This window comes from Salminus brasiliensis, chromosome 23 (assembly GCF_030463535.1).
Source record: "Salminus brasiliensis chromosome 23, fSalBra1.hap2, whole genome shotgun sequence".
In the NCBI taxonomy this organism is placed as follows: Eukaryota; Metazoa; Chordata; class Actinopteri; order Characiformes; family Bryconidae; genus Salminus; species Salminus brasiliensis.
The window spans coordinates 7,117,561-7,129,923 of NC_132900.1; the positions used below are offsets into that span (position 1 = coordinate 7,117,561).

Sequence of the window (12,363 nt, forward strand, 5' to 3'; positions counted from 1 at the left end):
GGGATTTGAATGTCTTTCAATGAGGATCAGTCCTTTGTTTTAACATAATAACATATGCTGACAGTACAGCGTTAGCCATCATGTTATACAGCAATCCAGGTCTACTCCATTTTTGTATATAAAAGAAAACCTACATTCAGTTAGGCAATATAAAATTCCAGGCTTCAGCCATTGGCTCAAAAATAAGTTATTTCTTTGATCATATTTACAGAATTTGTTCTATGGCAGAAGGTGCTATCACTTAAACTACTATTTACAGTTCTATACACAGGCATCTTCAGGTGGTTCGGACCCGCTGAAAGAGAAGAAAGAGAAAATCAGGGTTAAAATACTGACACTATAAAAACTGGCACACAGTAAACAAAGAGTGATTCAAGATCGAGGGCTTTACCTATAAGCTATTCAACAGGGTGTTCTGGATGTCTTCGTAAACCTGGTTGTAGATGTCTTCCTTCGATTTCATACCATCCAGATATTCTGTGGGAGCAAAAGAGGAGTGTTAAAACAGTGAATTCCTCAAAACACTGTGATGTATGTAGTGCCCTCACATTTCAACCCATAAGGGGAAGCTTGGGTCACTTACGAATGACTCTGCAGTTGTTCTCCATCTCTTTCCTGTGTTTCAAGTACATGGGCCACACATGGCCGTCAAACAGACCAGGAGGGTCAGGCACTGTGTAGGTTCTTGTTCTACAACAAGATAAAACAAGGAGAGATTAACAAGACTGCCCAGTAGGTAGTGAGGATAGCAGATCTCTATGGATGAGGCAACTCATGGACTCCTACCTTCTCCTTCTTTTGCACTCCTCGTATGGAATGGTGACGTAGTAGCACTTGTTGAAGATCTCAATCAGAGGTCTGCAAGAAAGTTTAGAAATTTTGTTCAAAAGCAGTTCTGTGGTATCATTGGCCAAGCAACGCTTGCCAAAGAAATCCAAGCCTACTTGTAATTGTAGAGCAGAAAGCCCTCGACAAGAAGAATGTGGATTTGACTCTCTGGATCAGAACCATCAGCCAAGGGTGACAGGGTCACACCATGAGAGCGAGCAAATTTCACCGGGTTCTCGTTCCAGCCTTTTACAGTGTTCACCATGGCTTCCATGTCCAGAGCGGTGATCACTGCACATGGGCAACAGAAGAAAAAAGAGACAACATCTCACAAACCAGAATAATGGCACTATGAATATTATGTAACACTTTTTTTTTCTTCTGTATTGTTTTCTTCCTTTTTCTCTTTTTTACATTAATAGTTAGAATGTTAACATTTACAATCAAATCATAAGAATTATTTTTTAAGATTTTAGGTTTGAAAATGCAAAATTGCAAAGGCAAAATCGAAATGGTCATGGAAAGATGAGGAATACATTACTGTCGTTTTTTCCTACAGCCGAAAGCCACTCTTACCATCCCACTGTCTAAAGCCGTCCTCCCCGACCTCTATTTGATCTTGGGGCTGCAATAACAGTGACCAATAAAACATTGCTGCAGATCGCTCACGCAGTGCTGATCCCACCTGGACATATAATGCCAAGCCCTCAGGCTAAATATGGCTGTCTTTCTTCGGTGTCAGTCAATCAGCCATAGGTGTTGAACTCGGTTCGGTTGACTGAACCTCAATTAGGCAATTAGGCCTTAAGGTTCCAGCTGAATTTACAGCAGTGGATGGAGTGCACAGATTGGAGTGCACATTTGTTTGTGGGTTTGGACTAAAATGGTCATCATTAATATGGTGGAATTTGAGGTTACTGAAAAGTACAGAATGGCATTTCAGCAACTGAAAAGTCACTGATAACAGTGAGCCACTGGCAGGTGAGGTATGAAAAGGGCCCTTTAGAGATCAGTAATGTGTATTTAGCTGTTCTGCTGTAGTGTGTATACTAGAGACTGAGGGAAGTGATAAATCAATGGATGGCCGTGAGAATACAACTAGTGAAAATAAAACTTCTGAAACACAAATGAATGTCAGCTACCTCTAAATCCCTGCTGCATGTAAGGTTAGTCAGAGGTAGCCAAAATCATTCATTTTATGCCTCCTTGAGGTTGGCTGTCCAGGAGAACATCAGCATAGGAGTGTGTAGTAACCACATGCCACGGACAAAACACCCACAAACACAGAAGACAAATCCTACAAAGCTTACTTTACCTGTACAGTCTTTCTAGAAGAAATTCTAGAAAGACTCTACAACACTTTAGGTTATTTACAGTCATACATGCTAATGAAATATTAGCTAAACACAGTTTTCAAAAACAGTCTAACCTGACACAGATAGACACACAGATAGAAAGTGATCTATTTTAATACCTTGAAGAAGTCATCTTGATGTATCACACAACAGTTTGGTAGTATCTTCTCAAGTCTTTTCGTCAGTGTGGTTTTCCCACCGTTGGTCACGCTGTGAATAGAAACATAGGCCTGCATTAGTGGTCGTCACAGTAGATCACACCTATCACATTATCACCTTTGTATTAAACTGTATTGAACTGAAGAGGTAATGACCTGGCTTTGCTTCATTCAAACAGATACATCACCTTCAACTGAATGAAATACTACTACTAATAATAATAATACTCATAACCTGGATGTAATATGGATGTTATATATATATATATATATATTGTCAATGTCACACAAAAAACAGGTGTATCTCCAACTGATGAACTTTCAATGGGAGTCAATGTGGAGCAATTTCTATTGGTCCATTTATCATCAAAGTTGGACAAAATGTAAAGAACATCTGTCATGTTCATTCTGAGTCCAATTATGGCAAAAAAACAACTTTTTTTTCGAGATACAAGGTTTGGTACATTCTTCAAAAGTAAAAAAATAAAAATTAAAAATAAAAAGAGAGATACCATGCTGACTTACCCTCCTAATCCGATGATGAACTTCATTTTCTCTTTCTATTTCTTGGTCTTTGAGTTGCTAAAGTTGACCCTACTCGCCAGACAACTTAAATCGCAAGTAAAAGTAACGCGCCGGAATGCTTTCTAATGCTTTCTCCTGCTTTCTCCTGCTTTCTAATGCTTTCTCCTGCTTTCTCCTGCTTTCTCCTCCCTTCTCCTCCCTTTCTTCTCCTCCTCTTTACTATTTCATTGATGTACTTGACTTTCCTCATTATATAGAGCAGTGGGCCGGACGCCGGGTCGCGCATGCGCAACTCTCGCCAACGAGACCGCTCTTCCCATAACCACTCATGGTCAGCTGCGCAACAGCTCCGTCCAATCACATGGCTCTAAGTGCACGAGGGCAATATGGCCAGTTTTGCACCTGTCGTTCTTCGTCCGTCGCCACGTGGCTGGAGCAGTAAAGGTTGGGCATGGGGAGGAGGGTGAGGGGGTCGTAAGTGCCCACCAGGAGTTAGTTCACTTAACACTGTTTAACACTGGAAATACACAGCGTTTAATGTCTGATATCACACAGCCCGGCCGCCACTGATGTGTGTGTGTGTGTGTGTAAGGTGACTGGATAAAGCACAGTGACGCGTTTGGGTTGTTCCAGTCTATAACTGATTCCATATCACTTTCTTATTAATGACAGATCTATAATTATAGGCTAATAGCTCGTGACCTAGAAAAGCTCGAGCTGCTTTTTGAAGGGAAATTAGACAGAAATGGTTATTTTTAACGGGCACGTGGGAAGTTGAGACCGGATTTTTAGGGAGGGCTGGGTGGGCTGTGCTAATCAATGGCGCTAAAGGCAGATTCAGGGCTTTGCGCAACGTGGCGCCTCTGTCAGGTGCAAAAAGAGGGGTTCAGTGAAAAAAGTCACATGGAGTATACATTTCTTTTGGCAGTTGTTCTTTACATTATATCAGAATGTCACGATGAATAGACCAAAAGAAATGCTCCCAGAGGGAATATTTCTGTACACTGACTTAAATAAGAAAAAAAATTCATTTTCCTGTAAAGCTGCAATTTGGGAAAGACAGCTTTACCTTTGACAGCAACAATAACTATATGTGTATCCTTTTGGCTTTTAAAGTGCAGGAACCTGGGTGTAGTTCATGAGCCCACCTGGAATTGTACTTACACTAACACGAACACTGCACACCACTGCACACCGACTCTTTCACCCCTCACTATAAGAGCCCATATGTAATAACAATCTGTAACATCTGTAGATTTATTCGACTTTTATTAATAGGTGGTATGTTTAAACTGTGCAGCAGTTGTATGGGACATGTATGTAACACATATATTCTTATTATTTTATTTAATAAGTCATTTTCTGTCAAAAAGTGAAATACGGCGAAATGGAGACAATGACGGTATAGTGTATGGTAATGTGTAAATTCTTTGTATTTTACTTATTTTATATATACATATATATGTATATATGTAAATATAGTTTATTCAATATTCATTTATGTAGCATTTATAAATTCATTTTCACTAGCACAAGTTATTAACTCCTGTGTTTACACACTTATTTACACCTGTGCTCATGTGACATTAAAATAAAGCTGATTTATTAACAAATATATACAAGCAAATTAGTTTTGACTGAGGTCCGGAAAGACCATGAGTTTATTACATTTTCTGGTCCTGTTTTCTTGTGATCACATCTTATTTTCTTGTTTTCCCTAGGATAACTCTATTTTTTTTGTCGAGAAGATAAGATATTTAACACGGCCTCTCTGGATCACTGTAGGTATGTACAGTGGGGAGAACAAGTATTTGATACACTGCTGATTTTTCAGGTTTTCCCACTTGCAAAGCATGTAGAAGACTGTAATTTTTATCATAGGTACTCTTCAACTGTGAGTGATGAAATCTAAAACAAAAATCCAGAAAAATACATTGTATGATTTTTAAATAATTAATTTCCATTTTATTGTGGGAAATAAGTATTTGATCATCTATCAACCAGTAAGAATTTTGGCTCTCACAGACATGTTACTTCTTCTTTAAGAAGCCCTCCTGTTCTCCACTCATTACCTGTATTAACTGCACCTGTTTGAACTCGTTACCTGTATAAAAGACACCTGTCCACACACTCAATCAGTCAGACTCCAGTATCTCCACAATGCCCAAGACCAGAGAGCTTTGTAAGGACATCAGGGATAAAATTGTAGACCTGCACAAGGCTGGGATGGGCTACAGGACAATAGGCAAGCAGCTTGGTGAGAAGGCAACAACTGTTGGTGCAATTATTAGAAAATGGAAGAAATGCAAAATAACGGATAATCTCCCTCGGTCTGGGGCGCCATGCAAGATCTCACCTCGTGGAGCATCAATGATCTTGAGGAAGGTGAGGAATGAGCCCAGAATTACACGGCAGGACCTGGTCAATGACCTGAATAGAGCTGGGACCACAGTCTCAAAGAAAACAATCAGTAACACTCTACGCCGTCAAGGATTAAAATCCTGCAGTGCACGCAAGGTGCCCTTCCTCAAGCCAACGCATGTCAAAGCCTGTCTGAAGTTTGCAAATGACCATCTGAATGATCCAGAGGAGGAATGGGAGAAGGTCATGTGGTCTGATGAGACAAAAATAGAACTTTTTGGTTTAAACTCCACTCGTCATGTTTGGAGGAAGAAGAATGATGAGTACAACCCCAAGAACACCATCCCAACCGTGAAGCATGGCGGTGGAAACATCATTCTTTGGGGATGCTTTTCTGCAAAGGGGACAGGACGACTGCACCGTATTGTGGGAAGGATGGATGGGGCCATGTATCGTGAGATTTTGGCCAACAACCTCCTTCCCTCAGTAAGAGCACTGAAGATGGGTCGTGGCTGGGTCTTCCAGCATGATAACGACCCAAAACACACAGCCAGGGCAACTAAAGAGTGGCTCCGTAGGAAACATCTTAAGGTCCTGGAGTGGCCTAGCCAGTCTCCAGACCTGAATCCAATAGAAAATCTTTGGAGGGAGCTTAAAGTCCGTGTGGCCCAGCGACAGCCACGAAACCTGAAGGCTCTGGAGGAGATCTGTATGGAGGAGTGGGCCAAAATCCCTGCTGCAGTGTGTGCAAACCTTGTCAAGAACTACAGGAAACGTCTCATCTCTGTAATTGCAAACAAAGGTTTCTGTACCAAATATTAAGTTTCTTTTTCTGGTGTATCAAATACTTATTTCCCACAATAAAATGGAAATTAATTATTTAAAAATCATACAATGTATTTTTCTGGATTTTTGTTTTAGATTCCATCACTCACAGTTGAAGAGTACCTATGATAACAATTACAGTCTTCTACATGCTTTGCAAGTGGGAAAACCTGAAAAATCAGCAGTGTATCAAATACTTGTTCTCCCCACTGTATACTGTAATACATTGTAATGTAGAGTGTTTGGTCTGTATTTGAATGTGGAACCATATTCCTATATGAATAAGGGCTGTTTCTAATGTTCTGCAGTAAATGTGGTGTGCATTGTAACATTTGAAAAATGACATACAGCATGTTAGTTCATCAAGCTTTAAATAAGTTCAGTAATAGAGCTAATTTGAAACAGTTATTTCAAGGGTGTATTACCATGTTATGTAAATAAGTGAATTATTTATAATACATGTATATGTATCTGTGTAAAGGTATTTGTATGTATTTACTGTTAGATATTAATAGAAGAGTTTTTTATTTGTTCCAGCTTTAGGACTGTACAGCTTTGATATAAACCATTATTTTCAATCCCATGCTGTGGTATTTCTGTGATGTGTCATGTAATAAGGTGTTTAAGGTGCATGTTTTCCTATCCTGGAATTGAGCTGAAGACACTATCCTGATTGTTTTACTCTACACAACAACAACACACACAGGACAAAGGCGAGCAGCAATACTCAACAGAATACAAAGCCGTGTTTTTTTTAGGTAATGATATGTTTTGCCCTCTAAAATAGGAAAATAGCATTATTTACTCCACAGGTAGCACAAAGCCCAGCTGTAATGGGCACTTGACCACTAGAGAGGTGCCTTTGGAGCTAGTCCGTAAAAGCCGTCCTTGGTTTCGACATGACCCTCAGGCTGCCATGCTGCTGTTCTACATTGCGTCCGTGTATCGCTTTACCCCTCCTGAGCCGGCGCTTCTGTCACTTCTCCAGCATACCACTCATGATATTTCAATCACAATATCAACAAACGGATTGGAGAGAACCTCAGGTTGGAGAGAAAAGCCTGTAGCAGTGTTAGATCATATACGCTGGTCATCTGCTAGCTTGGTTTAGGTATGGGAACTGCTCTTTTGCTGGCCAGACTGCTGAGACATTTTATAGCTGATATAATTATAGTTATGTGGACTGCTGTGGAAATGTATATCACTCCATTCCCTAAGAACGACAGCAGGGTTCAGCTCATGGTATCACATGGAAGAGATTAATCCCTTAAACAGGCTATGGTGTTATTACAAACTTCTATTACCAAAGAATAGACCCACCAATTTCCACAGAAGGGGTTAACTTCTTAAACTACAGGCTTATTTCACTGCCTACTGTAAAGCTAAAACGTACAGTACGCGGTCATGATAAATGAGGAATTTATGTTTGGGCCCATATACAGACTCAAATCTGTACTTTAACCCTTTAAACACTAGTCTAAGTTTGAGTTATTAATCATAATATTTATTTTTGAGTAATTAATACATGTATAAACTATTTGGTCACTAGTGTAAAACTAACATGTATGTTATGGAAGAGTAAGAAGAAAATTCTCACTCACAGACACACTGTTGGTCTAGTTTCTTTAGAGAAGTACTACCAATACTATAGGACTCTCTGGAGCAGATAAACCTGAACCTATTGGCACTATGCCAAATGCCAGGCGTAGACTAGAGGGGTATAGGTGGAACAGTGGGACTGTGTTCTCTGGAATGATGGATAGTGCTTCATCCAGTACTTGTTGGATGAGCTGGGAAGTTGGGGATGAGGTGGGATGGTAATCATCCAACATCCTGACCTCACTAACGCTCTTTTTGCGGAATGCAATCAAATCCTCAAATCAAGTGGAGACAGTTACTCCAACAAACCCTTTTTAATAACCGATTTTAATATCCTATCCTATATTTTAGAAGAAACAATGAATGGGTGTCCCAATACTTTTGTGTAGCTAAGTGAGTTCTCCCATTGTTTGGGACTTCACTGGTAGAACAACAGGCCTAACATGTCAGATTAACCACCAACACAGGGAGGAATTAAGCTGTAGAATATATGTTGTTGTCTGTTACAAGCTATGAATATAGTGCACTGCCGTTAGTCTACAATTACCTTCCTATATGAGGGGCTAGCAGAAATTAGCATTGTTGTACAGGGGGGCTTTACCCTCTTTTGTGACTATGTTGTGATCTGCACTGAAGGCCTGGGTGTAGTAGTACTGCTATTGGGTCAAGCATTGGCATTTATTTCCTCCAAATAGGTAGCTGTATAGAAGAAGGAAAAAATGTTCATACACTAGGACAAATGTATCGGGACACCTACAAGAGCTTTAATGGCTTTAATGACGTCCCATTCTGAATCCATATGCATAAATATGGAGGTGGTCCGCCTTTGCAGCTCTTACAGCAGGTCTGGAACTTGGCAGCAAAACGTTGGACACTTAATTGCACTATGCCCATCAGCATTCAGCGACCCCGCTCTTTACGTGATCTTCCACTTCGAGTTGCTGTGGTTCCTAAACGCTTCCACTTTTCAATAAATCCACTCTCAGCTGATGGTGGAATATCTAGAAGGGAAGAAATTTCACCAGCTGACTTGTTGCAGCAGTGGCTCCTATTACATACAGCACCACCCTGGAGTTCAGTCAGCTCTTTAAAACCACCCACTAATTCAGTAATGTGTGTAAAGGCAGACTGCACGGCTAGGTGCTTGATTTTATACATCTGTGGCAATTGGACTGAATAAAACACCTGATTTCAATGATTAAGAGGTGTGTGTGCCCCAATACTGGCTCATTGGAGTGCTGAGGAGCGGCACCAATGTTACACTAGCCACATCCGAGTCACACTACAACAATAGAGCATGATATAATGTGATACGGTAGATACCAGTCCATACAGTAATACTACTTATCTCTAGTGTTAATGTAAAGATTTTGGCTCATTTCTATTGGCCCCGTTGTGATTCCATGGTTTAAAAAAGTAATAATTAGAAGGGTTTAATATGATATTGATGAGAGGCATTGCTTAATCATGTGCTTTTCCTGTTCATCAAAGCGTTTCTAATTGCTCTACTTGCGTAGCTTGCACATCGCGGCGGAATTTTCAACAGCGGGGGTTTAAATACTCCATGCCTGGGCAGATCTCAGTGGACCAGGCCCAGCACTATATTTGTCACTTTGCGTGTGTGTGTGTGTGTGTGTGTGTGTGTGTGTGTGAGCAAGGTGCCACCGCGTCACAGATGCTTCTGATGCAACCAACTGGAATACTAGCATGGCTCGCAGACATGTGATCTGTCCAGACTGGTCATGCTCAAGTCAGAAGTGACAGATGTTCATGTCAATGTGATGCCATTTTAACAAACCTGAACCATTGTGTTCCTCCATCCTGATTGGATCCAAAACATTTCCAGGGTGCGACGGCGGGTGGCCCTTACAAGTTCACCCATTGATTGTAATGGTTGTAGCTGTTTATCGTTGTAGCCCTTTATTGTCAGGCCAATTGAAAGATCAGAGGCTTTATTAGCAGGGCGGCCACATGCCTATGCTGTGCCCGATCTATCAGTATAAATGCACTTTCTTTCATGCATTTTGTCAATAGCTAAGTGTGCTGAACTAGTGGATATCAAGAACAGCCGAAGATCGTTTGAATAATTTATGATCCCAACCTCCTTAAAAGAAAGGTGCCACAGAAGCGTCTTCAGTTCTAGAGAATAGAAGGATCTTTAAAGATCATTTTTTCTTGGTAAATGATATGTGTGAGTGTGAAGAACTTTTTTAACCTCTTAAACTCATCGGAGCCACTGGTGAATCTAGAACATCTAGAATCTAGAACTTCTAGAAAAGTGCCACAAATGGTTCTTTGAGTGATCACACACAATAACCACTGTTTGAAAATAGACCTAAAGAACCTCCTCTCACATTTATACTGATCAGCCATAACATAAGTAAAGTGGTATCTGTCAAGGGGTCGGATCTACATATTAGGCAGCAAGTGAACAGCCAGTTCTTGAAGGTGATGGAAAAAATGGTCAAGCATAAAAATATGAGCCACTTTAACAAGAACCAAATTGTGATGGCTAGACAACTGGGTCAGAACATCCCTAAAACATCAGGCAGGTCTTGTGGGGTCATTCTGGTATACAGTGGTCAGTACCTTCCAAAAGTGCTCCAAGAAAGGTCATGGGCGCCCAAGGCTTATTGATGTGATCAGTGGAGGTCCCACCTCACAACTCTCAGAACTTAAAGGATCTGCTGCTAACATCTTGGAGCCAGATACACAGGACACCTTCAGAGGTCATTTAGAGTAACGTTGAATGGTCAGATCTGGTGTGGTGGCACATGGGGTCACCTACTCAATATTAAGCAGGTGGAGCGATGTTATGGCTGAGTGTATATTAAAGAAAATAAATGCCACTAAGGGTACCTTGAGTAATGCCATTATAGAATCATGTGCTCACATGAAGAACATTTTAAAGGAACCGTCACATAATGTAAGGATTCATTACCAGAGCTTAAGGGATCTTACTAGAACACATTTACATTATGTGGAGGTTTGAGGATCTTAAAAGTTTCTTTACACTCAGGCATCTCATTTACAAAAAATGTTTTCCAGTAAACCAATAGTTTCTCTACTGTAGGGTTGGGTATCAGGGGCTGGAGTCCAGCACAGTCAGCTGATTTCCTTGCTAAAACAGACCCACCAAACCTGGTAATTAACAGGTGAGTTGAATTAAGTCTGCTTGAGGGGGGAAATAAAAAGCTGTGCAGAAATCCTATATACCTATATAGCCTGTACAGAACCTGTAGGGTTCATCCTCCAGTGTTTTGAAGTGAATTCTACTGTAACAGCCGATTGTTGTTGTGGTGGTGGTGGTGGTGGCAGCTTCTTTCCAGGAAAGATGTCCATTATATTTTCAAGCTTTTCCACCAGAGCAGAACAGCCTGGTGTACACTGAAAACAGCCCACATCAGAAGGGTAATAACATTGTTCGGATTGTGTTATGGCTTTGCTAACGACATGTCCTGTGGAGTTAGGTCAACAGTTATGAGCCACAGAATTCCAGAAGTGATAGGACACATGGCATTCAGTTTTTATTTGAAGTCTCTTGGCTGAGAACACACTGTAGCAAAACTAAATGCTACCTGGCTATATATTATGTTTATGCCATACTTCAGTTCATTAGCCCCCTGAGGTAACTTGAGGTTAGGTGACTCAATAAAGGGCACAGTGACTATCATCAGCTTTGACAAACTCATGATGAGCTCTTAGCTAATGGCTTTGCATAACTATGGTTTGTTTTTTTGACCCCTAGCCTAGTGTCACTTATGAGCTGCCTGGCTAACATAGCGCTTGGACTGAATGCTGTAATGCTACACATTACATTCACATGTAATTTGCTTTATACTTTGGTCCACTGGCTACTACAAGGATCCCCACTCACTGGGACTGAACTCATACTTACCTCACTGTGGTTTGCTTCTTGATGCCTAACCTACCTGTTGAGCTAAGGGTTCATGTAACCCCCCCATCCCCATCACTAGCAATACCCCCAACAGTAGGAGTGTGAAGACTAGCACGTCTCCTCCGGCTCTTTTCCGAAGCCCTGAAGCCACTATGTAGCTGCCTATGAGAGCAAGGCCAATTGTGCTTGCTTGGTCTCAATCCACATAAAACCGCAAGTGTAAACCAGATTTCGGTCTGACCAACCAGAGACACATTTGACCACCGAGTGCAAGTGCACGTAGCTAAAATCTTACTAGTCATATGAAGTGAGCAGGTGTAAACGGGGTCTTAGCCATCGATATATGACGTCCTGTACCTTGCAGTTAGCTGTTTTGATCAAGGGCACAGTGACCATTAACAGCATGGACTCAACTCATAATTAGCTCTTAGCTGTTGACTAACATGCTTCCTGACACCTATCTTACTGCCCTTATCGAGAAGCTGGGTTAAGCTTTTTAACTCATTATGTATAATAACATTATGTTTGCGTTGTTTAGCTTTTACTTCGGTCTGTTAGCTACTGATCCACAACGTCTTGTCCCTTGGAGTTAGGTGCTTAGATCAAGGGCACAATGGCCATTATGAACCCATTATTAGCTCTTAGCTGATGGCTAACACTGTGGTATGCTTTTTGACCTCTGGCCTACTGCCCACACTGAGCTACCACCAGCCAGCTACCTTCACTAACTACATAAACAGCCGACCTCAGGGTGACCCAGAGTGAACCCATTGCAAGCGTGTGCCAGGCGTGTTTGACAACATGTAGTTGGAGA

The 12,363-nt window shown here is 41.1% G+C and overlaps 1 protein-coding gene across 2 annotated transcripts; it reads right to left on the reverse strand.

Annotated features, from left to right (window-relative positions):
• nmrk2 (nicotinamide riboside kinase 2) lies at positions 1–3,073 on the reverse strand. Of its 2 annotated transcripts, XM_072668558.1 has the most exons (8): positions 2,867–3,073; positions 2,303–2,393; positions 1,405–1,453; positions 945–1,119; positions 787–858; positions 584–690; positions 392–477; positions 1–295 (listed from the first exon to the last, which is right to left on the reverse strand). In XM_072668558.1, the coding sequence occupies exons 1-7, from the start codon at positions 2,890–2,892 to the stop codon at positions 392–394; spliced, it is 606 nt and encodes a 201-aa protein (XP_072524659.1). In that variant the 5' UTR covers positions 2,893–3,073; the 3' UTR covers positions 1–295. The 2 variants fall into 2 exon arrangements, with proteins under 2 accessions (XP_072524659.1, XP_072524660.1); XM_072668559.1 differs by lacking the exons at positions 1,405–1,453; positions 2,867–3,073 and having other exon boundaries at positions 2,303–2,392.
• Positions 3,074–12,363: the final 9,290 nt, after the last annotated feature.